The following is a 27,192-nucleotide window of genomic DNA, read 5'->3' on the forward strand; positions in this document are numbered from 1 at the left end:
ATTTGGTTCTCTTGGATAAAAGCAAAGAAAAATAGATAATATAAGCTGAACCAAATTCAAGAATGAGAGAGGCAAAAATAGGTTGACACTTTGAAAAGGCTATGAGCTAGAAGACTACCTATACCTATAGTTCTCTCAAATACTGCCAAGTTGTGTGCTGAGAGAAAGTGAAATCAAGACACCTGAAGACACAGTTGATTGAAATCACTGAATTCAAGTGGGACTAAAAAGGTTTAATAGATAGTTAGGTTTAATAGATAGGATATAGAAAGAGTTATGCTGCTTCCCTGTGGGAAGAAGAAAACGTATCTACAAATTTATCCCTACTGCTGTACCCTGTATGGGGCCCATGTGGAACTGGGGACCAAAGCAGACCTTTGGCATCACTGACAGTCAAACTTACACTCTTGTAGGGGTTAGCATGGAAAGAAAGAAAGCTACAGGAGATGCCAAAACAAACAAACAAGCCACAATTCTAACTTAGGACATCAACCGCCCTTCATAAATTTTGGGGACCTACTTAAACAAACAAAAATCAACTCCTCCTCTACCCCTAGGAAAAAAAATTCATATATCATATAGTTATGCAATGCATAAAACCAAGTTCCAGCTGATATTCTGTAGCATTAGCTTTGGGCAAAATTATTAAATGAGCACACTGTTTGAAATCCTCATTGGGTCCTGGCTCAGGGGTTGATCATCGACCTATGAACCAGGTCATAGTTTGATTCCCAGGGCAGGGCACATGCCAAGGGTTTCGGGCTCCATCCCCAGAAGGGGGCATGCAGCAGGCACCCAATCAATGATTCTCTCTCATCACTGATGTTTCTATCTCTCTCTCCCTCTCCCTTCCTCTATGAAATCATTAGAAATATATAAAAAATAATACAATTAAATAAATCCTCTTTGGTCTTCCTTCTACAACTTGTGGCTCCTAGTAAACTACTCTCCTGCTACTAAAACAGGTATGAATGTACTCTGACCATACTCTGTATAAAGACAAAGCCAATAAAATAATTAGTAAATCTATTTATAACTGATCACAAAAAGTAAATTAAAGAAAAGCTAAATACTTGTTATAAATGCTGAAAAGACATTTGGTAAATTCCAATTTTCACTTCCATCTAAAGAAAAAAGTCCAATAAATTAGAAATAAGGTATTTTCATATTATGATTAAAAATATCTCAAAAAAATGGTCAAAATCATACTTAAGAGTGCATAATACATTGAAGATATCCTTATAAAAAGTAAAGAATAGGATAAGGACAAGGACCTGCTAGTACCACTTTCTAACACTGTTCCTTAATTTTTAGCCTAGGGATTCTCAGTTGGAGGTCCATTTCAATAAAATAGGAAAAAGACAAAAAAGAAAATCTTTCCTGAGGGACACAAATCACTTAAATAAAGAGATATACATACTAATGGTTAAGATGATTCAGTATTATATTGTCTAATATATAGTCTTCTAAATCAGATTTATGAATTCAAATACTGTGAAATATAAATAGATTGGTCAACAATTTATAGAGTGTGTTTATGTACATTGACAGGAAGAAAAAAATACTACTAGAAAACACATCAAATAATTTCAGAAAAATGTCCAAGTACTGAGATTACATATAATGTTTACTTCTTTGTATATATTTTAAATTTCCTTCAATAAAAATATATTACTATTATATATTATATTCAGGAAATAACAAATGTTATCTCAAAGAGATAATCTAAAATTTAAATTTCTGCTCTGAATTCTCTAGGTACTATAAGCCCAGAATATGATTTTAATTCAAATAACTTTTAAAAAAATTGATTGCAGAGAAAGGAAGGGACAGGGAGAGAGAGAGAGATAAAAACATCAATGGTGAGCCCTAGCTGGCTTGGCTCAGTGAATAGAGCATCAGCCTGTGCACTGAAGGGTCTTGGTTCAATTTTAGTCAGGGGCAGCCTGATCCTCGGCCCTGGTCAGGGTGCATGCGGGAGGCAATCAGTATGTCTCTCTCATATCGATGTTTCTCTCTGTCTCTCCTCCTCCTTTCCACTCTCTCGAAACACCAATGGAAAAATATCCTCGGGTGAGGATTAACAAAAAGAAAGAAAAAAGAAAAGAAAAGAAAAGAGAAAGAAAGGAAGAAAGGAAGAAAGAAAGAACAATGATGAGAGAGAATCATTGATCGGCTGCCTCCTGCACATCCCACATGGGGGATCGAGCCCACAACCCAGGCATATGCCCTGACAGGGAATCAAACCATGACCTCCAGGTTCATGGGTTGACACTCAACCACTGGGTCACACAGGCTGGGTTCAAATGATACTTTTAATGAGAACAATGACTAAAAGTATCTGAAATTTTTACTACAATAACCCCATTCTTCAAAGAAGAACTACAGAGTCCGCAACCAATGAGGTAAATAATAGCATATGATTCATATTAAACATACAGATAAAAAAAAATCAATGGAAAGGGTCAAAGATTATCAACCCAGAGAGAATTCTTTTGGACTTAGCTTTTATTCTTAACTTTGATATTTACAGAGTTCACATAGTTTATTATACAGTAACCTTATATTTTACTCTGTGGCTTCTATATATATATTTATGTAAACTTGTACATGTGTGTATGTGTATAAAAAAGAATTATTTTTAAATACTCTTTACTATCAAAGCAAAGAAACTTAACAAGGACTTCAAGAATTTAAATACAATTTTGAAGAAACTGACTTTGACAATAATTCATGTAGTTACTGCCTATACTTGAAAAATGGCCCTGACATTATTTGAGTCCTAAATAGACATTGGACTATACATGTAATACCCAAACATTTAAAACATCACTTAAGCAAATTTAACTTTGGAATAAAATTTTTTAAAAAGTAAATCAACATATCTAAATTGGTTATAGCTATTTACTTTAAATGAATTCATTTTATATAAGTTAGACCAAACTAAAAAATAAACAAAGATCCTAACTCATGAAACTTAAGGAACATTCAGGATAGAGTACAACCTCAAAATTATTGTTTCTTCTAATCAGACCATTTTCTGACAGGCCATACCAAATGTAATAAAAGATGCAAAGTGTACCATTTCAGAATGAGACTTGGTGTTTAAGACTATCAGTTTGTTTAAACATTGACACAATACAGATCTGTGTAAAAACAAGTTGTCGCCTAAGATGAGTAAGATTCGGAATATCAGATAGCCTCCTCACTCAGAGAATATAAGACTTTAGTGATCCCTGAGACTAGATAACCATAAATATTTGTATCCCCAACAAACAATACTTCAATAACTCCCTTTCCCTTTTACGATATTTTGTTCCCCTCATTATTCAGGGGGAAAACCTCAATTAGGTGACAATGATTTTTAATAACCAACATCCCTTAATTTTCTTTTTATCAATTAGGGCGTTCCTAAGGCTCAGGATAGTCTGCAAATCAATACAAATGTGAAGCCATTGAGAGGCTCATCTAAATTATCACCAGTGAGCAGCAGGCAACAAATATTCAAACCCAGAAATTCTGACTCAACATTTCCTATATAGTGCAACAGTTCTGCATAAAAATGGTAGATATTGAAATAACGTTCAATCTGAAAATGATGTAGAAGGAAAAGAGATCGATAGACATGAACATAAGTTGTCTGATTATACCAATATCCGTACTTACGTATCATACCTCTGCAGTGGGGTCACTTTGTTCTTATTCTTATCAACTGAACCCGTAGACAGTTGAAGAAAATTGGGATTTAATTTATATAATTCTTGTAGTAGCTTCTGTTCATATTCTTGATGTTTACCTGCCTAATGGAAGAAGAAATTAAAACTGCAGTGGGGTTCACAAAATGGTTGGTATAAAATATTGAATTACTTTCTGAATTATCAAAGATACCCTAAATAAAATATGTAAAGGTTTTGCATGTCAAAGAAACCTGTCAGGAGGGTAGCACAAAACTTTTTCTAGACCAATGAAAGTTCTTCCAACAAAACAACAAACTAATATATTCCATTAATAAAGGCATTTCATCAACAACTTGTGTAAAAAAGTGTATTAAGACACAATATTTTTGCTACCTCAAAAAAACCTACTTTTAAACCCCATCTCCATATAAAAATTAAATATTATAATAGGCCATTATTAAATTTTCTAAAGATTATTGAAAATCAGTCAATTTCTTTTTCTAGATTAATGTTTATGTTTCTAACATTTCATGTATTTTAAATTTACAGCCAGTCACTTTGATTTTGTAAATAAAGTTTTATTGGAACAGTCATGCTCATTCATTTATGAGCTGTCATTTATGAATTGTCTATTATTTATGAGTTGTCTATGGCTGCTTTTGTGCTATAATAGCAGAGTTGAGTAATTGCTACAGAGACCATGTGGCTAAGAAAGCCTAAAATATTTATGAACTGGCCCTTTACAGAAAAAGTTCGGCGATTCCTGCTCTATACAGAACAAAGAAAATTCTGTATTTACCGTAGTTTGTAGTTACATATCAAAAGGCAATGTCACATTATGGGAGAAATTAGGCAAAGACTGACTGGAAACTAGTCATATATGGAAATACATCACAATGAAATTAATTTGAATAACTTTTTCCAATATGCATGTTTATTAGGACTGGAATGACATGTTTACTTACCTTCAGGATTGTTAACTGCTTTAAAAGTGTGGTCTAAATGTTATGAGAAAACCAAAACCAAAACAGAAAAGATAAAAAACAACAACAATAAAAACAAGCAAGGACAGGGCAATATCTAATCGTGCACAACTGTATACATATACTGCACAATGCATCGTTCCCTGTTCTGAGAGGGCTCCTGCCTGTTTTAATTGGATCTCTAAATATTTCACAGGGTCTCTAAATATTTCACAGGATCTCTGAATTTTGAATTATACAGTAATAAAAAGAAAATCTCCTGATTTTTGCCATGTTATAGTTGTTCCACTTTTCTTTCTATTTTGAGAAAGTATTTTAACAGAAAAATCCTTTTATAAAGAAAATTTAAACTCAGGTAAAGAAGAGCAAAATGAAGTCTGGACAACAGTATGAAATGAATTTTAAAGTAGTTACTAAGAAAAAATACAATTAGATGTAGATTTTACATCTTTAACACGTAAGAGCTTTGAAAATTCTTTCTGTAATCAATACTTCAACAGACATTATGGTGTTCACTGGTCACAAAGAATTCAAACTGATATTCAAATGATTCTACAGGGGCAGTTCATAAAGCAGGTTAAATCCCATTACAAATTAAGTTCTAAGGGATCATCCATCCATTTCTTAAAAAAATTTTTCTTTATTTTTCTATTACAATTGACATACAATATTATATTAGTTTCGGTGTCACCCATTTTCTTCTGTTCAATGCTCTTTAAAAATGAGATAAAATGGAGCTTACAAATTCTCTGATAGAGATTTTCATTGTAAGAGTACCTGTGAGTAAAGAATATTCCCACTAGTCAAAATTCAGTTTGAAATAGCTAAACCTTAGATTTTATCCAAGAAAGCTGCATTAAAAAAAAAGATCAAAACGCACTTATTGGATATAAGAAATAAGTCATTCCACAAAGATCATAAAGACAACACTGTCAAGAAATTCCAATGTATTTATTTATTTATTTATTTATTTATTATATTTAAATAATGGGATTTAATCTGCAATAATTCCAAGTTAAAAAAGGGTATTATTTTATTTAATTTAACAATCTGCTCTTAAAGGAACCCCTACTAGACTTTTTTCTAATTTGACCTGGAGAATGAAAGGTAGCAATCAATGCCCCGCACCTTCTAAATGAGAAGTGTTCCTGCAAAAGTCCACAGCAACAATCTGAAGTCCTCATCTATAAAAGGGAAGTGCAGCATTGTGCTTTGGTATAATCCTCATTTAATATGCCGCATAGTCAACATTTTTACTTGTAAAGACATGTTTATACTAAAAACTGAAAGGAGACAGACAGGAGAAGAGGAAATGTAAAAATGAACATAAAATAATAAGCCTTCAATTTACCCTTTACAAGACTTCCATGGGAGGGAGAATCATTTTATAAAAATGTGAGCTTATCAGCAACATTTGCTAGAATATTCTTTTCTAGCATGCTCTGTAAAGGGTAGAGGTTAGGGGGGGAAACCACAACTCATAATTACAGTATCACACTTAGCTGTCATTTTGCTGACATTCCCCTTGAAGTAGCATTTCCCAAAATGCTTTCTTTGGTCAATAAAAGTTCCAGTGTACATTCCTATCTTGGGTATGTTTTAGCATATTAAAGACTCTGAGAAGTCCTATAGGAAAGAAACCCTATTTATCTTCATTAATCTAGCATTTTCAAATTTAGTGGACCAAAGACCTATTTTTATTATGACAATACAATAACTGACATTCCATAGAATACAGTTTAGAAAATGCTACTTTAAAGTAATGTCAGTTTTAAAAAATAAAGCCCCCACTTTAGCAATTTTAACTTATAAAGAAGAATCCTCCCTTCTTCTGCAAATTTGAGAATTCACAATACGTGACTACCTGCATTTCCTCTTTTGTGAAGCTGGCCGCCTCATCCCCCAATTCATGTAGATACATGCAGTCAGGCTTTGGACACTGCATATTTTTTAAGAAGTAACTGCAGTATTTTGTTGTACCTAGAGATGCCTGCAGGAAGAGGAGGGGAGGGAGAAAAAAGGACCCAAAATGTAAAATGACATCACAATGAGAATTTCCATGTTTTGTGCTTTCACTTCACCTAAAATGAGACACAGACATAACAAAACAAGAAGTATTGCCATGAATACTAGAGAAATAAACTATTAATAGGATTTAGCAAAGATGATGCTCATTTGGAAGAACTAAAGAAAACATCTCTGTCTATGGTTTCTAGGACTTGAGCATCCAAATCTTCTTCCCTAGCCATCAGAAGAGAGACAAAATCTGTTGCATGTTATGTGTGGTTAGGCAACTTCCTTTTTCTAATTGTGTTATTCTTCTTTCATTTATATAAAGCACTAGAGGGCCGGTGCACGAAATTCAAGCACTGGGGGGAGAAGGGGTATGAGTTCCTCAGCCTGGCCTGTGCCCACTCGCAGTCCAGGATGCTTTGCTCCTTACTGCCCATCTGCAGTGTTCCCGCCACTGCCACTGCGCTCACCAGCTGTGAGTCTAGCTTCTGGCTGAGCAGTACTCCCCCTGTGGGAGCGCATTGACCACCACGGGGTAGCTCCTACATCAGTGATGGAGAACCTTTTGAGCTCGGCGTGTCAGCATTTTGAAAAAACCTAACTCTGGTGCCGTGTCACATATAGAAATTTTTTGATATTTTCAACCATAGTAAAACAAAGATTTATATTTTTGATATTTATTTTATATATTTAAATGCCATTTAACAAAGAAAAATCAACCAAAAAAATGAGTTCGGATGTCACCTCTGACACGCCTGTCATAGGTTCGCCATCACTGTCCTACATTGAGTGTCTGCCCCCGGTGGTCAGTGTGTGTCACAGCGACCAGTCATTCCACAGTTCAGTCAATTTGCATATTAGGGTTTTATTATATAGGACTAGAGGCCCGGTGCACAAAAATGTGTGCACTCGGGGGCGGAGGGGGGTCCCTCAGCCCGGCCTGTGCCCTCTCGCAGTCTGGGACCCCTCGGAAGATAACGACCTGCTGACTTAGGCCTGCTTCTGGGTGGCAGAGAGCAGGCCCAATCCCTAGGTGCAGCCCCTGGTCGGGCTCAGAGCAGGGCCGATTGGGGAGTTGGGGCACCGCCCCTGTCATGCACAGAGCAGGGCGATCAGGAGGTTGTGATACCACCCTCAGTCACGATCAGGGTAGGGCCGATTGGGGGGTTGGGGCACCGTCCCCTATCACACTCAAGGCAGGGTCGATGAGGAGGTTGCGGCGCCACCCCCTGTCACACATAGAGCAGGGCCAATCAGGGGATTGGGGCCCTTCCCACTGTCACTCACAGAGCAGGGCCCATCAGGGGGGTTGGGGAGCTCCCCCCTGCCACGCACAGAGCAGGGCCAATCAGGGGGTTGGGGCACTGCCCCCTGTCACACACAGAGCCACAGGGCAATCAGGGGGTTTGGGCGGTGCCCCTTGTTACACTGATCCCAGTGCCAGGAGGCCTCGCGGATCTGCTGATCCTGGTGCGAGGAGGCATATTACCCTTTTACTATATAGGATAGAAGCCTTGTGCATGGGTGGGGGCCGGCTGGTTTGCCCTGACGGGTGTCCTCTATCAGGGTGGGGGTCCCGCTTGGGTGCCTGGCCAGCCTGGGGGAGGGGATGATGGTTGTTTGCATCTGGTCACACCCCCTTCCGGGTGGGGGTTTTGTTTAGCTTCTATATTTGTTACAATCTTCAAACGCCTGCATCGGCAGGTGGGGAACGATGGAGTCCTCGGTCACTGAAGCAAGCAAGCCTCATGTTCAGTTTAAGCTGCCTGGCTGCGGGCCGCCATCTTGGCTGGCAGTTAATTTGCATATCTTGCTGATTAGCCAATGGGAAGGGTAGTGGTCGTATGACAATTACCATGTTTCTCTTTTATTAGATAGGAGGATTGCTTGGTGGGACCCTTCATTCAAACATGCATTGATAAATGTCCAAATATTTAATGACAACAAATCAGAACTATTACTTATTTCTGATAATAGATTCATTTTTTACACAAAATATGTAAATATAGGAGATTTTAAAAGATTATCCCCTAATAATGAAAATGTTTGTTCATACCTGACAAAAAAGGCCTTTATATAAGTCAGCAGTAAACAAATTGGCTGTCATAGGTTGGTACAGATGCCTAAGAAGCAATCTTCAAATAGCCACTCTTCAAATGTAATATGTAAATCCTAAGTACTTCTCTCCTTACTACATTTTATCCCTTCCTCTTTAAAAAAAGACAAATCAAGAGGACCATATTACCTTAAGCGTTCTGCCATCTACCACCACATTGTTGACACACTGTATGGCTCTGAGAGCATCTTCTGACCGGATATAGGTTACATAAGCACTGGCACTTGGACCCTAAAGTGAAAACCCACTGTTATTACTTTCAAATTCAATAAAAACATTATAAAAAATTTATCTTGCAGCTTTCCTAGGAAATTCTAAAAGCCTTTACTACTTACTATCATGAACAATAATCACAATAATTATAAGTTGCAGTAGCTTTAATTAAACCATATACTAGCTCATTGTAAATCAATCATACTTAATGAATTTTATCTGTTTTTAAGTAGACTAAAATATGTATGAATAAAATATCATCTTTGGTAGCTCAAATGGTTAGAGCGTTGTCCGTATATGCCAAGGTTGCAGGCTTGATCGCTAGGTCAGGGCATGTGCCCAGGTTGTGGGCTTGATCCCTGGCATGCTGGAGGCAGCTGATCAATGATTCTTTCTCACTGATGTTTCTATCTCTCTCTCCCTCTCCTTGCCTCCCTGAAATCAGTAAAAATATATTTAAATTAAAATAAAATAAAACTTATGTGCTTTGCCCTCTCTGCTCTTTTTTTTTTTTTTTTAATAATCCTTGGGTTGGCCTTATTCTTTTAAGGTCATTTGACAAACTTTGAAAGTTAGATTTTAAAAACTAAGATTTGAAGACATTGTGTCAAATTATGTTCTCCCCAAAATCAATGCACTTTGCAAGAACAATCTGTCTGCGAATAGCAGCATAAGAAAGATGCTCTATAAAGTTTTCAATAGCTGAAAATATGAATTAGAAATCATTACCTAATTATTAGACTAACAATAGACTCAACTTCCCCTCCCCTTCAAACCACCAAATCTTTGTTTTACTATTTCTCTATTATTACTACCAATTCACTGTTAAGTCCTAGAAGAGTCCAGTCAATGAGCACCAAAAACTGCCCCACCCCATCAATAGAGATCACTATACTATTTAAGTCCTTGTCACTCAAGCTTTCTAGTCACAAAAAAATAAATTTTCCTTCTGAACAGCGCAGATCAAACTCCAACCATAGGAAAGGCAAAATCCCTATAGTTAGTTAATTACCTGTGAACCTGCATATGATGTGCTATTATTGATGACAACTTTATGTATTTTACCAAACTTCCCAAAATATTCTGGTCGTTTTAAAACCTATAAAAGAAGAAGAAATAAGGTATAAATTGTCCCCATTTTCATCAACTTTATTCTTATAATGGGTACGTACATTCTTCAGTGAAAGAAAAAATAACTTTTAATGTTTTCTAATAAATGTGACTATTTCCTAATTACAATTTGTGTGGTTAACCTACAGGAAATCATCAACAAAGTCTCAACGCTATTTTTTATTGACCTACTAAAAAGAAATTGAGACTCATTAAGGTTGATATTTTCTATTTTTGTACCTATACTCTATGGGAACTTATATTTTACAATATTATTAAACACAAAACAGATAAGATATCCTGACCATATTTTCATTAATAGATGATCCCTGTAAGAAATTATTTCTCAAAACAATAACCAAAATTATGTACTAAACACAGAAATAAGAATTCAGGGACCTGAGTAGAAACAGTCCACTCATAAATCTATTGTATATAATATGACATACTAAAGCATTATTTATGAGCTACAAATTCCAAATATGATAACAGAATGCTCCTCAAATGTCAATGCTTTATGATTTATCACTGTGTATGTGTGTATTTAGCTTCCTTATGTCAACCAATTTTATCATTTCTCAACTCTCCAATTTTTTCCCCTCCCCTCTCTTTTCCTGATAAATAATGTGTGTAAGGTGATAGATAGGGGCAAAAAATTTATACATTTCTTCTCTATTACCTTCATGGTTATTTCCCCTCATATTTGTGATCACATCATATACTCATTTAGCTTCTCTTAAAAACTTACTCGCTAAGTTGTGTGTATTTTCAAGTGTTTGGAAAGAATGCTTTGCATACACTTGAACAGGCATGCGCAGAAAGCTCTCATTGAAAGAGAGCTTGCTGTCTGGAGAGATTGTAGGAACAGTAGGTCTATAGGTAAATTTTAGAAAAAGAACAGAATGTAATTTCGAGATAATTGCAAATCATGGGAAAGGTTTTTGTATCAAGGTACATACTGGCAAATTAGCCAAGTTTATGTATGTTCTGTATCAGACAGAATCAAAGCTTTATGAAATAGTCTATGACTGGGGTGTCATTAATTCTTAACAGTTTCCAACTTAATATACAGTTGACCTCTGAAAAACACAATTTGAACAACACGATTTGAACTGTGTTGGTCTACTTATACACTAATTTCTTTAAATAAATATATTGGAAAATATTTTTGGAGATTTGCAATGTGAAAAATCTCACAGATAAACCATGTAGCCTAGAAATATATATATATAAAAAAGAGTTAATGGCTATCATCAACAAATCAACAAGCAAGTGGTGTTGGAGAGGATGCGGAGAAAAAGGAACCCTTCTGCACTGCTGGTGGGAATGCAGACTGGTGCAGCCACTGTGGTGAACAGTATGGAGCTACCTCAGAAGACTAAAAATTGAACTCCCATTTGACCCAGTGATCCCACTACTAGGAATATATCCCAAAAAACCAGAAACGCCAATCAGAAAGGATATATGCACCCCTCCACTGATGAACAAAAATGGATCCAGAAACAGAGAAGCACTGAATGGACTTGCAAACCTCAGAGAGAAGGCAGGGTAGGGCAGGGATATAAGAGATCAACCAAAGGACTTGCATGCATGCATATTAGCATAACCAATGGAGACTGACACTGGGGCAGTGGAGGCTTGTCCTGGGGGTTGGAGTGGCCAGGGAGGGGTCGATGGGGGAGAAAAGGAGACATATGTAATACTTTAAACAATAAAAAAAGAAATTAATAAAAGATAAAAATAAGAGTTAGGTATATCATGAATGCATAAAATATATGTAGATACCAGTCTATTTTATTATTTACTACCATAAAATATACACAAATCCAATATAAAAAATTAAATTTCTCAAAACATGCAAACATAGACTGTACATAGTGCCATTCACAGTTGAAAGATGCAAAGTTAAATCATAACTGCATAAAATTAACTGCAGCACATATTGTACTACTGTAATACTTTCCTAGTCACCTCCTGTTGCTACTGTGGTGAGGCTAAGTATTACAAGTATCCACTTAAAATGCCATGTGATGCTGCTAATCTAATCATCGCTGTGTTAGCAGTTGTCTCTCCAATACACTGGGTATCAGGAAAAAGTGATCTCTTGAGCTTCTTGCTTATTTTCCATTGTGTATAGTGCAATACCATAAACAATGAGTAACACCATGGCACCCATATGAAGTGCCACGAATGATGCTGGCAGTGCTCCCAAGAAGCAGAGAAAAGTCATGTCTTTACAAGAAAACACTGAAGTGCGTGACATGTGGCATGGACTGAGGTCTGCAGCTGCGGTAGCCCGCCATTTTGAGGTAAATGAATCCAGAGTAAGGACTATGTAAAAAAAAGGAAAAGAGCCCTAACCTGTTTGGCTCAGTGGATAGACCGTCAGCCTGCGGACTGAAAGGTCCCAGGTTCGATTCCGGTCAAGGACATGTGCCTTAGTTGCAGGCACATCCCCAGTGGGGGGTGTGCAGGAGGCAGCTGATAGACGTTTCTCTCTCATCGATGTTTCCAACTCTCTATCCCTCTCCCTTCCTCTCTGTAGAAAAATCAATAAAGTATATATTTTTTAAAAAAAGGAAAAGAGATTTATGAAGCCCATCAGCACTTGCAAAAAAAACTTTGCACTTTTGAAAAATAATTTTTATCTTGTATTGAAAATGCAGCTTTTATGTGGGTACAGGATTGCTGTAAGAAAGGCATACCTATAGAAAAAGTAAAGTCATTATATGACAACTTAAAGCAAATGAAAGGTGAAGAAACTAAAGTTAAGAAATTTTTTTAAAATATATTTTTATTGATTTCAGAAAGGAAGAGAGATAGAAACATCAATAAGGAGAGAGTATCACTGATCAGCTGTTTCCTGCATGCCCCCTACTAGGGATAGAGCCTGCAACCAGAGCATGTGCTCTTGACCAGAATCAAACCTAGGACCTTCTACTCTGAAGTCCAACACTCTATTCACTGAGCCAAACCAGCTAGGGCTAAAGTTAAACAATTTAATGCCAACAAAGGATGGTTTGATAATTTTAGAAAGAGGGTTGGCTTAAAAAAGAAGTCAAGATAACAGGAGAAGCAGCTTCTGCCAACCAAGAGGCAGCAGACAAGTTCCCAGATGCCATTAAGAAAATAATAGAGAAAGTATATCTGCCTGAAGAGGTTATAATATAGATGAAAATGCCCTATTCTGAGGGATGGGAACTCCCATTTCACCCAGTGATCCCACTCCTAGGAATATATTCCAAGAAACCAGAAACACCAATCAGAAAGGATATATGCACCCATATGTTCATAGCAGCAAAATTTACAATAGCTAAGGGGGGAAATGCCACAACAGGTATTAGTAAACAGGGAAGCAAGCACCAGGATTTAAGGCAGGAAGTGATAGGCTAACTCCACTGTTTTGTACAAATGCATTCAAGTTTACAATCACGAATGCCCTTATCTATAAAACTGCTAACCCCCACCTTGAAGGGAAAAAACAGAAACTGTCGGTCATTTAGTTGTACAACGAGAAGGCCTGGACAATGAGAACCCTTTTCTGGATTGGCTCCATCGATGCTTTGTCCCTAAAGTCAGGAAGTACCTTGCCAGTAAGGAACTGCCTTTTTCAAGCTCTTTTGATTTTGGACAATGCCCCTGGCCACATAGAACCCCATCAGATAAACAGTGTAGATGTTGAAGTGGTCTACTTGCCTCAAACACTATGTCTCTTAACTCAGCCTCTAGGTCAAGGGTCACAAGGATCTTTAAAGCTCATTACACACAGGACTCTCTGGAAAGGACTACCAATGCTATGGAAGAGAACCCTGGTAGAGAGAACATCATAGAAGTCTGGAAGGTTCCACCATTAAAGATGCATCATTGTTATAAAGAAAGCTGTGGAAGCCATCAAGCCCAAAAGAATAAATTCCTGCTCAAGAAAACTGTCCATATGTTGTACATGACTTCACAGATTTTATGACAGAGCCAATAAAGGAAATCACTAAAGAGGTTGTGAATATGGCAAAAAAAAAAAAAAAAGGTGAGGGATGAAGGGTTTCAAGATATGGATCTTGGAGAAATTAAAAAGTTAATAGACATCACATTAAAAGAATTAAGAGAAAACAAGTTGGTGGAGGTAAGTGCTTGCAAACCAGAGCCAGACACTGAGGAAGGAGATGTAGAAGCAGTGCCAGAAAACAAAGTGACATCAAATAATCTGGCAGAGTGTTCCAATTATTCAAGAATGCTTTTAACTCCTTATATGACATGGGCCCTTTTATGACACAGCTGAAACCAAGCCAAACAGTGGAAGAAGGATTGGTACTGTACAAAAACATTTTTAGAGAAACGCAAAAGCAAAAAAGCCAAATAGAAATTATGATGTATTTCTCCACAAAGTTACAATGCATGTGCCTGCCTCTCCTGCCTCCCCTTCCATCTTTTTTGCCTCTGCAGCCCGAGAAAGGAAGACCAACTCCTCCTCTTCCTCCTGCTCCTCCTCAGCCTATTCAGTGTGAAGGTGATGAGGATGGAGATCTTATAATAACCCACTTCCGCTTGAATAGTAAATAATCCTCATCTCCTACAGTTAATAAACTTCTCTGCTGTGATGTGCATCTTCGTGTGAAAAATCTAATGTGTACAGCAAATACGTTAGTATAAAACATTTTTGTGTCATGATTGTCATTATTGCCTAAGTGATTATTGTGTAGAACATCATGTGCAAGACTTGCATGGAAGCAGATAGCCTATCCTTACATAGGCATAAAGTGAGTGATATAAAATATAAAATTAATAATTTTTTGTTTTATAAGTTGGCTTTAAAAGAATTCCATTACTATATAGTATGCCTCTCTATTTGGAAAAAGTGCAGATCAGCCTATCGCCACAAGCAGTTTTTTAAAATATAACATTTCCAATATTGCTGTTAATTTCTTACTGTGCCTAATTTATAAATTAAAGCTTATCACAGGAATGTATAGAAAAAAAACATAGTATACAGGGTGGGGCAAAATTAGGTTTACAGTTATTTGTATGGAAAATAATAATACAAGAATAAACTGTTTCACATACTCACAACTGTAAATCTACTTTTGTTCCGCCCTGTATGCAGGGTTTGATACTGTCTCAATTTCAAGCAGCCATTGAGAGTCTTAGAAAAAATCCCCCACAGATGATAAGGGAGAATATTGTAAATAAAAACAAATCACAGATTCTAAAGAAGAGATAGAAAACTTATAATCCAAACTTCAAATTGAGACTATGGCTTAATGTTACCCAACCTTCAGGTACTGCTCTATATACCTCCTCCAGTTCTAAAGATGACCAGATCCAGGATGTCTTTAAAAAATCAAGTACAGCCTGGCCAGTGCTGCTCAGTGGGTTTGAGCATCGGCTTGCACACCAAAGGGTCAGGTTTGATTCCTGGGCAGTACCTGGGTTGCATGTTCAATTGCCCAGACCTGGTCAGGACAGGTGCAGGAGAAAACCAATCATTGTGTCTCTCTCATATTGAAGTTTCTCTCTCTCTCCTTCTCTCCCCCTGTCCCCCAACTTTCTCTAAAATTTAATGGGGGAAAATATCCACGGGTGAGGATTAACAACAGCAAAATCAAGTACACTGACATCTAATAAGAGTTCTCAAGATAAAATTTCCATTAGTTTACTGGAGTAGCAGATCCAAAAATGCAAAAGTAGTTTCTAATCAATAAGATTAGTAGGAGTGAACAGAGGCAGGTAAATAAAAAATGTGCAGTGCCAAGAGTGCCCTTTGGTTAGGAAAAAAGGCAGGGCTGAAAGAAAGAGAGAGGACTGATGAAAAGTTGTGGTGGCATTCAAGGAAATGGTCAAGGGTGAAGTGGCACTATGCCTGCCAGGGGATTTAAGCACTAGCTTAGCAAAAGGAAATATTGGCCCTGGCCAGTTTGGCTCAGTGGATAGAGCATCAGCCTACAGACTGAAGGTCCCAGGTTCAATTCCAGTCAAGGGCACATGCCTGGGTTGTGGGCTCATCCCCAGTAGGGAGCCTGCAGGAAGCAGCCCATCAATGATTCTCTCTCATCATTGATGTTTCTATCTCTCTCTCTCTCTCTCCCCCTCCCTTCCTCTCTGAAATCAATAAAAAATATATTTTAAAAAAAATTTTTAAAGAAAAAGGAAAAATTGGCTGCTAAGGATGAATCATAGGTCTAAAATGAGCTCGCTTCTTTTTTTTAAATATATTTTTATTGATTTCAGAGAGGGAGAGAGAGATAGAAACATCAATGATGAGAATCACTGATCGGCTGCCTCCTACACACCTGACACTGAGGATCAAGCCCACAACCCTGGTATGTGCCCTGACTGGGAATCGAACTGTGACCTCCTGGTTCATAGGTTGATGCTCACCACTGAGCCACTCTGGCCGGGCAAGTTCTCTTCTGAATATCTCTTACTAAAGAAGTGTTTTTCCATATGAATTCTAGACCCATCCTTTTGGCTTTAGAAAGAACCTGGTCTCCTGAAGATCATGTAGCCCACTAATGCCAGCATCCCTGGACGTAGGGTCCTAGTAATTCTTGAGTTACCACTATACTTATTGTCAATGGTAGAGCCTACTTAGTAAAATCTCCCTCACTTTCTCCTCGATACATAGTAAACTCATAATCAAAAAACATTTATTATTCTCTCTAAATTGAATTTTATAAAATCAATTTATAAAGTTTAGACTCTTTAAATTTCCTCTTTCTGGGGTCGTTAGCTTACTTAGCCAAGTCTGATGATTCCCAACTTCCTTAGCATATTCGTTACAATCCTCCCTTTGATTGGTATCATGATGAGCATTACTTCTAAATCAGTGGTTCTCAAACTTCGTAATGCCGCGTGACCCTTTAATCCAGTTCCTCATGTTGTGGTGACCCCCAATTTCATTGTTACAAATTGAACATAATTAAAGAATAGTGATTAATCACAAAAACAATATGTAATTATATATGTGTTTTCCGATGGTCTTAGGTGACCCCTGTGAAAGGGTCGTTCGACCCCCCCCAAAGGGGTCGTGACCCACAGGTTGAGAACTGTTGTTCTAAATCTTTTCAATGGATACTTAGGCAGACCCCCAAAATCCAGCTCTCCCCTACTGAAGTAAATACTGGCTATCAATCAGCTTCCATCTGCCTTCCCATTAATCTGGTATATCAGAAACTAAAAATTAGTAGATGTATATTCAAAGGTATCAGACTAAAGTTATGAGCTCAACATTACCCTATTAAGGCTGGTGGTGGAAGGAGAGAAAAGACGTAATAAACAAAAGGGTTAAGATTTAAGATCTCCCCTGTCCACATTCAAATGACAAAGAACCTGGCCCACTATATTATTTTCTTTTCATCAAATTCTTCTTCTTTCCAGAAAATTGGCTTGAAATGAATGAGTAAAGAATAATAATACAGTATAACAACAGTTCTACAACTGTTCTATAAATAAGAACTACTATTGGGACAAGATTTAAAAGAATACAGATCTCTAGCAGGTTCATGTAACTGCATCTCCATTGTTGGTCCTTATAAAGCTATAAAAAGTAGTTGCGTCACATGTTAGCCTTAACTGCAAAACAGTACTATTATCCAAGTTTCAGATTATTAACACTAAAGGAGACTTTAGAAATCTAGTTCAACTGCTTAGTTTTACAACTGAAGAAAATGAAGGCAGAAGAGATTTTAAAACCTACTTAAGATCACAACTAGTTACTGGTTTCTTACTGATTATTTAAACATATTTCCCATTTTCTCTTAAGTTTCAATATTTTCTGTGGAATTCTGCAGTTGGGCAGGGTCAGCTCTTCTTTCCCAATAAGAGAAGCAAAAAAAAAAAGGGAAGTTGAGAGAAAATAGAAGAATAGAAGAGGACTTACCTCTGGGTCTGCTAGGCGCTGAGACAAACCTACGACAAAGACGAGGTTTTTTTGTACAACACGTACACTTGCCAAATGTTTGCGATTTTCTGATATTTTCTGTTTTCTTTCATTTTGTTTCTGTTTTTTCTCATTCTTTATCCTTTGCAGTTCTTCCTGGGAGAGTGGTTTATAAACTGCTGGGTCTTCTGGATATGGCTTTAAGCATAAAACAAAGAAGTTAGCATTAAATAAATATAAATATTATACAAATAATAATTATCAAATTCTGGATGATGGGTAAGTGGTTATTTGTTACATCTTCCCTTTTCTAAATTTTTTAATTGCTTAAAATATTTTTATTTAATAAAACTTAAATAACAATTTTAAATACTTGTTTTTTCTACCTTAGCACTACTTTTAGTGCTAAAACTTAAACCATTTCTAAAATTAAAAAACACACACACAAAAAACAATCTTGGGATCCCTTAGCACACAGTTTACAGAAAAATTAAAATTCTAAGGTACTGTGTAAGAGGCAAAAAGTATTAAGTTTTCTCATCTAAGTATTAGTTTATGTATTACAAGCACCAAATATTTAATGAAAACCTACTATATGCTAAAAGATCAATGAAGTACTTGTTTTTCAACACAGTCCTAATCAAAGAGAAACACAAAAGGGGGAATAAATATAATACATAGAAACTCTGGCTCAGGAGTTTGAATTTAGTTTCAATACCTACTAGCCATGTGGTTGTAGGCAAGTTAATCAAACTCTATGCCTCAGTATCCTCACAAGTAAAATGAATATAATCTTAAAGGCTGGTCTAAAGATAAAATGACACTTATAAAACAATTATTATTATTATGACTGGTACATAGATATCCTCAATAAATACTGTAATCTTTTCCTTTTAAATCATTACAGTATTGCTTTTACTAGTATTCCTATTATTAATGCCAATACTACTGAATAAGAGCTGTGAACTCACACTGCCTGGCTTTGAATCTTGGCTCAATCTTTACTCTCTCAGAAACCTTAGCTAAATTATGTGACCTGTCTGCCCTAGTCTTCTCTTCTGTAAAATGAGTCACAGTACTTTATTCAGAGGGTTTTTGTGAGATAAAACAGATAAATACATTTATAAAGCAATTAAGACTGTGTTCTGCACATCAGCATTCATAAGTCAGTTATACTACTAATAAAAATAGTTAATAATAAATAGAAGATGGGACACATCTTCTATTACAGTAGAAGTACAGTATCTAAAACTGGATATGAAGAGATACCAAAAATGGGAACCACAACTGGTTGGGAAATTGTGCCTATCAGAATACAGGAGTAGGGACCAACAGAAAGGATGCCATCAAGAAAAACAGTGGGAACAAGAAAGAGCAGAAGAAATATCTAAAACCCTGCTATGCCTTTAACATAAAGCACTTTCATCTTTTCATGTATAAGTGAAAACAAAAAATGCTCCAATTTGTGATCACACATTAATGATGAAGGCAAGTAAGAAAGTGAGATTTCGCCCTAGCAGGTTTGGTTCAGTGGATAGAGAGAGCTTTGGCCTATGGACTAAAGGATCCTGGGTTTGATTCTGGTCAAGGGCACATATATGCCCGGGTTGGGGGCTTGATCCTCTAGGGGGAGTGCAGGAGACAGCCGGTGAATGATTCTCTCTCATCACTGATGTTCCTATCTCTCTCCCTCTCCCTTCCTCTCTGAGATAAATAAAAATATAAAATAAAATAAAAAAGAAAGTGAGATTTCCCTCTATGCTCCTCAATTTATACTAATATCTTAAGGTCTCCAAAAACCCTGTTCTTAAATATTCAGGTATAACTGGTAGTCCTGCAAGATATAAGCACCCATATCATTAGATTTCCACTTTAAAAATCTGAATCTATTTGGCATACTCCAACTTACTTTTGAATGAGAGACATATTTAACAGCCAACTTCATAATTTACCTGACTTTTGAATGGCCTATGAACTTTCAAATATAATGTTAGTACCACACATTTTAGGACCTCAATAAATATGTGCCAAATGAACACCAAGTTAATCTCTAGAATTGAAATTTTAGTGCTGCTAATTTTCTTTAAAAACACACACAACAAAAACTTATTTCAAAATGGTCTCTCATTTTTATTTAGGGAAACAAATGATTAATGATCTATTACAGTAAGTTCAATATTGTAATCAATGATGTAACCTTTCCCCATTTAAGTTTTCTCCCTCTCTCCACTCACCTCTCTGTGCCTAATAATCTCCTTTCAAATCTTTATCTGCCTGAATGATTTTAATTCCATGAAACTATTTAAGCTATAAAGGCACAAATTAAAAATGAACTACATATAAAGCAATTAAAATACCTTTCCATAGGATTATTCAAATTTTTCATTTGCATATGGAAAAGTTGTTTTCTACCACAGGATTTCTGGCTAGTCTTTTTGGAGTGTTTATCACTACATTAATTTGAAAGCTGTTGCTCTGCATTAACATCTATAGTGATAATCCTCTCCATGAGTGGATCAAACATGTGCACTGCTCCTATCCTAGTTCCACTTCAAAGTGTGGTCCATGCACTGTGTTTTACCAGTCTATGATAAGAAAAATACAAAAGTTGAGAAAAAACATTTGGAAGCATTTATAACAATTTAAGATTGCCACAAATTTATGGACGTCATCAGTGGACTATGTAGAATAAGATGTTTATCAGTGTGGTTATTATTGAACTTAGGTCGTTAATCACAGGACACAAGCTGGGAACTAGGCATGCATAATAGGGCCTTGTATTGGTCCTCAACGGACTTGGGGCATGGGAAGATTGGGGGCGGGGGGGGGGGGGGGAATTTGTTACAGTTTCAATTCTGATTCTTCATCAGAGGTAGTCTGAAAAACACTGATGTAACTTTTCTGAGACTCAAATTCTTCTGTAAATATGAAGGATTTGACAAGTACTCACAGTTTTTTTTCCTTTGCTAACATTCTCTGATATTGTAAAATCCTGATAAAAGATTATGCAAAGTAATGTAAAAGCAAAAAATGCATAAACACACACAAAAAAAGGAGGCTGATAAGTGCCAAAATTAAGTTGCAATATCAACTCTAATCAAGTGTTATTACTGATGCAATACTGGTTATCCTAGTCTTTCTTCTATGTCTTTGCAAGCTTTTGTCAATGAAAATATAATTCCATTAGGCTTCAAAGTAAACTTTGGTAGAAAAATAACTGCCTTATAATGTAAAAAACAATATAGGAGAACAACAAGACAAATTAGTTTGCTATGATTTACCTTCCATAATCTCTCTCATTACAGCAACTTACAGAAAGTTATAATACTAGCTTTTTTCATCTTAATGTATCTGTGAAACTACATTTCTGTTGATAGACAATATAAAATATGCTTATTTACTCTAAACAGAAAGGCAAATATACACAATCTTATTGGCCTTAGGTTGCCTAAAGTTTTCATAAAAAGTTAGGAATGCATGTATTCCATGACGCGTCCTCCTCCACACACATGCCATAAATATCTGTTCTATGAATCCAATGATAGAAAAATAATAAGCTGATACAATGAGGTGAGGAAAGGAAGTAGACCAGAGATGAAAGATGAAGCATGATTTTAATAACGGCAGAAAAAGAGTGTGACTCATGAAGCTAGTAACAGTAATACTAAAAATAAACATAAAGAAAAGTACATCTGGTCTACTTTTTGACTGAAACACATAAATTAAACTTTATTTTCTAGGAATATAGCATCAAATGAAAAATTACAAGCAGAAATTTTTTCTTTAAAGATACTACTGTGTACTATATATCAAACTAATGCTAAATAGGGTGCCTGTGAAGAAGCATTATTAATGTATAAAATATTTTAATAGTGTTAATTTGGCAGTAAATTGCCAAATTACTAATTAAGATGATTTATAGTCTCCAGTGTAATCACTTAATATCTTTCATATGTCTAGTATGTTCCCTCTTTTATTCCTAATGTATTTACATATGTCTTCTCTTTACTTTCTAATCAGACTTGCCAAAAGTTCGATTATTTTATTGGTCTTTTCAGGGAACCAGCTCTAAATTTTATTGAAATACTGCTTTTCTTCTACAGGGTGTCCCTCAAAATTGTATACACACTTTGAATAATTGTCAATTGCAATGGGTTAAATTTGAAAAGAAACAAACATCAATTGAGTGATAAAAAAAATGTATGTGTATACATTTTTTGGACACCCTATATTTCATTAAATTCTTTTTAATCCCTATCTTAATAAATCCCCACATTTATTCTTTTTATGCTTTCTTAACCTGAAAATAAGTTTATTTACTTTTGTTCTTTGTTTCTAATAAATGCAGTCACAGCTCTAACTTTTCCTCTTGCTAAAGACAGTGAAAAACACTATAAAAAACTTTAAATCAACATCTTAAAAACAATAATGATCTGCAATAGAGAAGCTGCAAGCCAATTTTTGGATGAGAGTCAAAATCCAAAGAGAAAAGTGAAAAGTCTGAGTAACAACAAATAGGGAGAGGGACAAATGGGGGAAAAAGGACAGTATTCAAAGCCAAAACCAACCAACCTTAGAGATGATGTGCATCCCGGAAACCAAAAGTCCTTTACGCTTGGCCTAAACAGACTTTAATGCCTGAAACATCCCTGATGCCAATGAATATAGGACCCCCCAGAAATCAAATCAAAGCCTCTCTAGAGGATAGCAAATCTACTCTGGGCCTTGGAGAACCAGGAAATAATTCAATGACAACAACCAAGAAGCAGACATAAGAAATCACACATATCTATAATAATAAAAGCGTAATATGCTAATTAGACCGGACAGCCGAATAACCTTTCAGACGTCCTTCTGGATGAAGCCCCGGCTGCGGGGGCCTAGGCAGAGGCGGGAAGGGGCATTCAGGCAGGCAGGCAAATGGTTAGGGGTGATGAGGCAGGCAGGCAAAGTGGTTAGGGACAATCAGACAGGCAGGCAGAGTAGTTAGAGGCAATGAGACAGGCAAGAGAGCAGTTAGGGGTGATGTGGCAGGCAGGTAGGCAGAGGTGATCAGGCAGGCAGGCAGGCAGAGGCAGTTAGGGGCAATCAGGCAATCAGGCAGGCAGGCAGTCAAGCAGTAAGAAGCCAGCGGTCCTGGATTGCAAGAGGGATGTCCGACTACCGGCAGTCTGACATCTCCTGAGGGGTCCCAGATTGAGAGAGGGTGTTGGCCGGGCTGAGGGATCTCCCTGCCCATGCACAAATTTTGTGCACTGGGCCTCTAGTAAAGAAATAAAGTTAACATGAATGACAACCAGCAGGAGAATTCCTCACAGACCAGCTACTAGAATTATTGGACACAGATTTTAGAACATTTAAATAAATATATAACAAATCAAACCCTGACCTCCTGGTTCATAGGTTGATGCTTAATCACTGAACCACCGTGGCTGGGCATAAAACATTGTTTTAAAAATCTTTAAAACTTATAAAAATGATAAACCTTATTCATGAACTAGATAAATCGACATTTTAAGATGTCATTTTCCCCTCAAATTGCTGTTTATTCAAAGCAATCTCAATTAAAACCAAGTAGACTTTTTGTACAAAATGACAAACTTATTTTAAGAACTTGTATAGAAATGCTAAGGACTTACTGTAGATACCCAAAATAAATTATCCTAATATAGGTAAAAAGCCAGAGGCTGTCACAACGGAAACAACTGGACAGACGATTGAGCAGTAGGCTGCTTGGGGAGCGCAGGCCAGCAGGGGGGGGCAGTTTAGGGCAGCCAGGCTGGCAGGGGGGGTAGTAAGGGGCGATCAGGCAGGCAGGCAGGTGAGCAATTAGGAGCCAGTGGTCCCGGATTGTGAGAGGGATCTCTGATTGGAGAGGGTGCAGGCTGGGCTGAGGGGACCCCGAATTTCGTGCACCAGGCCTCTAGTCTATATATATAAAAGGCTAAGCGACTGTCCGTCGACTGGCTGGTAGCTATGGTGCACACTGCCACCAGGGGGCAGACGCTCAATGAAGGAGTGGCCTAGCTGCAGTCACTTGGCAGCAGCTGTTCTCAGGTGACACAGCCCAGAACTAGAGAGGAGGGAGCCTGATTCCTTGTGATTCCTCTCACACTCCGGGACCCCTCAGGGCAGCAGTTCTCAATCTGTGGGTTGCGACCCCTTTGGCGGTCGAATGACCCTTTTACGGGGGTCGCCTAAGACCATCCTGCATATCAGATGTTTACATTACGATTCATTACAGTAGCAACATTACAGTTATGAAGTAGCCACGAAAATAATTTTATGGTTGGGAGACGCTCCAACCAGTAGCTGTGATGCGCACTGACCACCAGGGGGGCAGATGCTCAATGCAGGAGCTGTGGTGACTTGGCAGCTGCGGTTCTAGGGTGATGCACCCGGAAACAGAGAGGAGGGAGCCCAATTCCATTGTGTGTCACCTGAGAACCTACCTCCAGCAATCCGTGACCCCTCGGGGGCGGTCGGAGAGCCAGTTTCAGCCCTCCCCACAGGCCAGTCCAAGGGACCCCACCTGCCGGAGGGACCCCACTCACTCTGCAGATGCCCTTCGAGCCACAGTGCCAGCCCAGGCGCGGCAGGCTGGGAAGGGACCACAGGAGGTAGGCTCCAGGGCATATCCAGCCTGTCTTGCCCGGTCCTGCCCCGCTGGCCACCACCCGGGACCAGCTGCATTAGTCCCTGCACCAGAGGGACTAATTATTTCCTCTGAATGTGCACGAATCCGTACACCAGGACACTAGCAAAAAGAGTAACAAACTTGAAAGATTTATTATACCAGATTTGAAGCCTTAGAGTAATCAGGAAAGTATGGTATCGACATAAGAATAGATGAAATTATTAGTGGATGGAATACAGACTCTAGAAACAGATGTACACATTTATGGGCAATTGATTTTCAAGAAAGGATCCAAAACCATTCAACAGCGAAGAGAGTTTTTTCTAGAAATAATGCTATAACAATAGGATATCTGTATGGAAAAAAAAAAATCTCAACCCTTCCCCCATATTTGAACCATTGTAGTATAATGTGACTACTTTTCCAATTCTGTACAAATATTTTGTGTCTCTACAGTTATTAACTGTGTTTTGTCTGATTATATTTCTGTGTGTTTATTCAACCATAAAATCTCCTCCAATTGCTGAAATGGCCTCACAAGACATTTCTTTTGAAAAAATACCAAATATTCTTTATCTGGGGCACAGCTGTCATCTTTCCACATTATCCAAGAAACCTATTGCTCCTCCGATCTGTATACCTTGTCCCATGTATTGTTCTCTCTTCTTCATCCCCTCATGTTGGTGGGGCATATCCTCTAGTACAGCAGAGTCCCCAGAGAGTGTGTATGAAAGGTAAAAAAAATTGAGACCTTTCAGGCCTGAAAATGTTTTTGTGCACCTTTTCCTTACACTTCATTAACACTTGACAATATATGGAGTTCTAGGATGAAAATAAATTTCCTTCAAAAGTGTCTGTCTTGCTTTTGAGAAGTCTGAAATAATTCTGATTCCTGGTCTTTCATGAATGACTTTTTTTTTTTTTTTTTACTTCGGAAGCTTGTAGAATTTATCTTCAGTATTCTGATATTTAAAAATAAGAAAGTTTGTGCCCGGCACTTGATGGGACTTCTTAATCTGGGAAAATGTTTCTCTGGTCCTAGGAATATTCTTCAATCATATTTTTTACAACAATTTTCCTTCTGTAATACTAGAACACAAACTTATTTGGTATTTAACCTCTTAGATTGGTCATCAAATAAAGCTATATCTTCTCTCAACTATTCTATCCCCATTGTATTTTTGCACTACTTTTTAAGAGCTCTTCTCAACTTTATCTTCTCTTTCCTTGAGTTATTTCTGCTATCGTATTTAACTTTCAATCATGATGCTTATTCTTCATTAAATTTTTAATACTATCCTGCTGCTGTTTCATGAATGCAATATCTTGTACTATTTCTGAGATTAAAATAATAATGCCTTTCCTAAGGTTTTCATTTATTTGGACAGTCTCTGGTTTCCATGTGAGTCAATGTTGTATGATGCTATGTCAGTATACCACCTGTGTTCCCACATCTGCTATCTCCACCAGGTATTTTTCTCAGAAATGCTGCACTAAAACGGTATACACAGACAGTCTAAAGAAACACCAGGTAGCCTATGCCATTATTTAAGAAAGCACTAATGTCCTTTTGATTCCATTAGGCTCAACAGCTAGCACCAAACAGAAGCACTAAACAATCTTGGTTTTTAAAACCTGCCATCTCTCTATTTTTAAAAGCTATTAAAGCAGAGAGGCCCTTTCTGCAAACAGGCAGGATTCACCTTGTGAGCCAAAATCAGGAGCCCCCTACCTGCATCTCCAAGTTTATTTAATCATGCCAAAGTGGCTTCTATAGGCTCTCTCCCTGCAGGGTTGGACTGAAGTAAATAGTAGCTTCGTGGTCCTCTCCAGGCTTCTATCAACCCAGATGGTTTTTTCTCTGTGTTAATACAAGCACTGAGGCTGGTCTCAAGAGAAATAAATACTTGCTGGTCCCTAAGACAGGCAGCTTCACAAATATTGTGCTTAGTGTTCAGCACATTCTCTGGCAAGGCTAAGCCAGGTCTCAGTCTCTAAGACACTGTGTGTGAACTACATTTTCTGCTTTCCATGACCCACTCCAGCCATGAGAGAGATACAAGCAAGGTCTGGTAGTCAAGAGATGAAGGAGAGAGTCTGGAAGCTGTGGTTCCACTAAGCCTAAAACAATTACAAAAACTCTGAAAATTTACTCCTGGGTTTTTTTAACACTACCCACCCCAATAAATGAATGAATGAATGACTCAGTTAAAGATTATAACTTGGAGATCCAAAAGGAGGTCATCAAATATTTTTTCTATGTGGATTTTTCCTATAAATGTTGGAGAGCCTTGGTACTTAGCCTTAGAAAAACTCTCACCTTTTCAATTGACCCTCTCTTTCTTATGATCTCATCAAGAATCATTATCCTATTTAATAAAAGAGAAACATGGTAATTAGCGTACGACTGCTACCCTTCCCATTGGTTAATCAGGGTGATATGCAAATCAACTGCCAGCCAAGATGGCGGCCGGCAGCTAGGCAGCTGATGCGAACAGGAAGGCTTACTTGATTCAGTGAAGGAGGAAGCCAAGCTACCCCGCCTGCCTTGCCGGTCTCTCACCGCACTC

General features: G+C 37.4%; 1 protein-coding gene across 10 annotated transcripts in view; it reads right to left on the bottom strand.

Annotated features, from left to right (window-relative positions):
* The window catches only part of CNOT4 (CCR4-NOT transcription complex subunit 4), a 162,312-nt gene that overhangs the window by 51,306 nt on the left and 83,814 nt on the right, over positions 1-27,192 (bottom strand). For 3 of the 10 annotated variants that reach the window (XM_006756698.2, XM_006756699.2, XM_006756700.2), the window contains exons 3-7: positions 17,986-18,183; positions 10,015-10,101; positions 8,919-9,020; positions 6,525-6,650; positions 3,676-3,800 (exon numbers count right to left, since the gene is read on the bottom strand). In XM_006756698.2, the coding sequence (XP_006756761.1) occupies positions 3,676-3,800; positions 6,525-6,650; positions 8,919-9,020; positions 10,015-10,101; positions 17,986-18,183 (638 nt within the window). Of the gene's footprint in view, positions 1-3,666; positions 3,801-6,521; positions 6,651-8,918; positions 9,021-10,014; positions 10,102-17,985; positions 18,184-27,192 lie in introns of all 10 variants that reach the window. The other 7 variants (XM_015559421.1, XM_015559418.1, XM_015559423.1 and 4 more) reach the window with 3 other exon arrangements.

This window comes from Myotis davidii, unplaced genomic scaffold, assembly GCF_000327345.1.
Source record: "Myotis davidii unplaced genomic scaffold, ASM32734v1 scaffold214, whole genome shotgun sequence".
NCBI lineage: Eukaryota > Metazoa > Chordata > Mammalia > Chiroptera > Vespertilionidae > Myotis > Myotis davidii.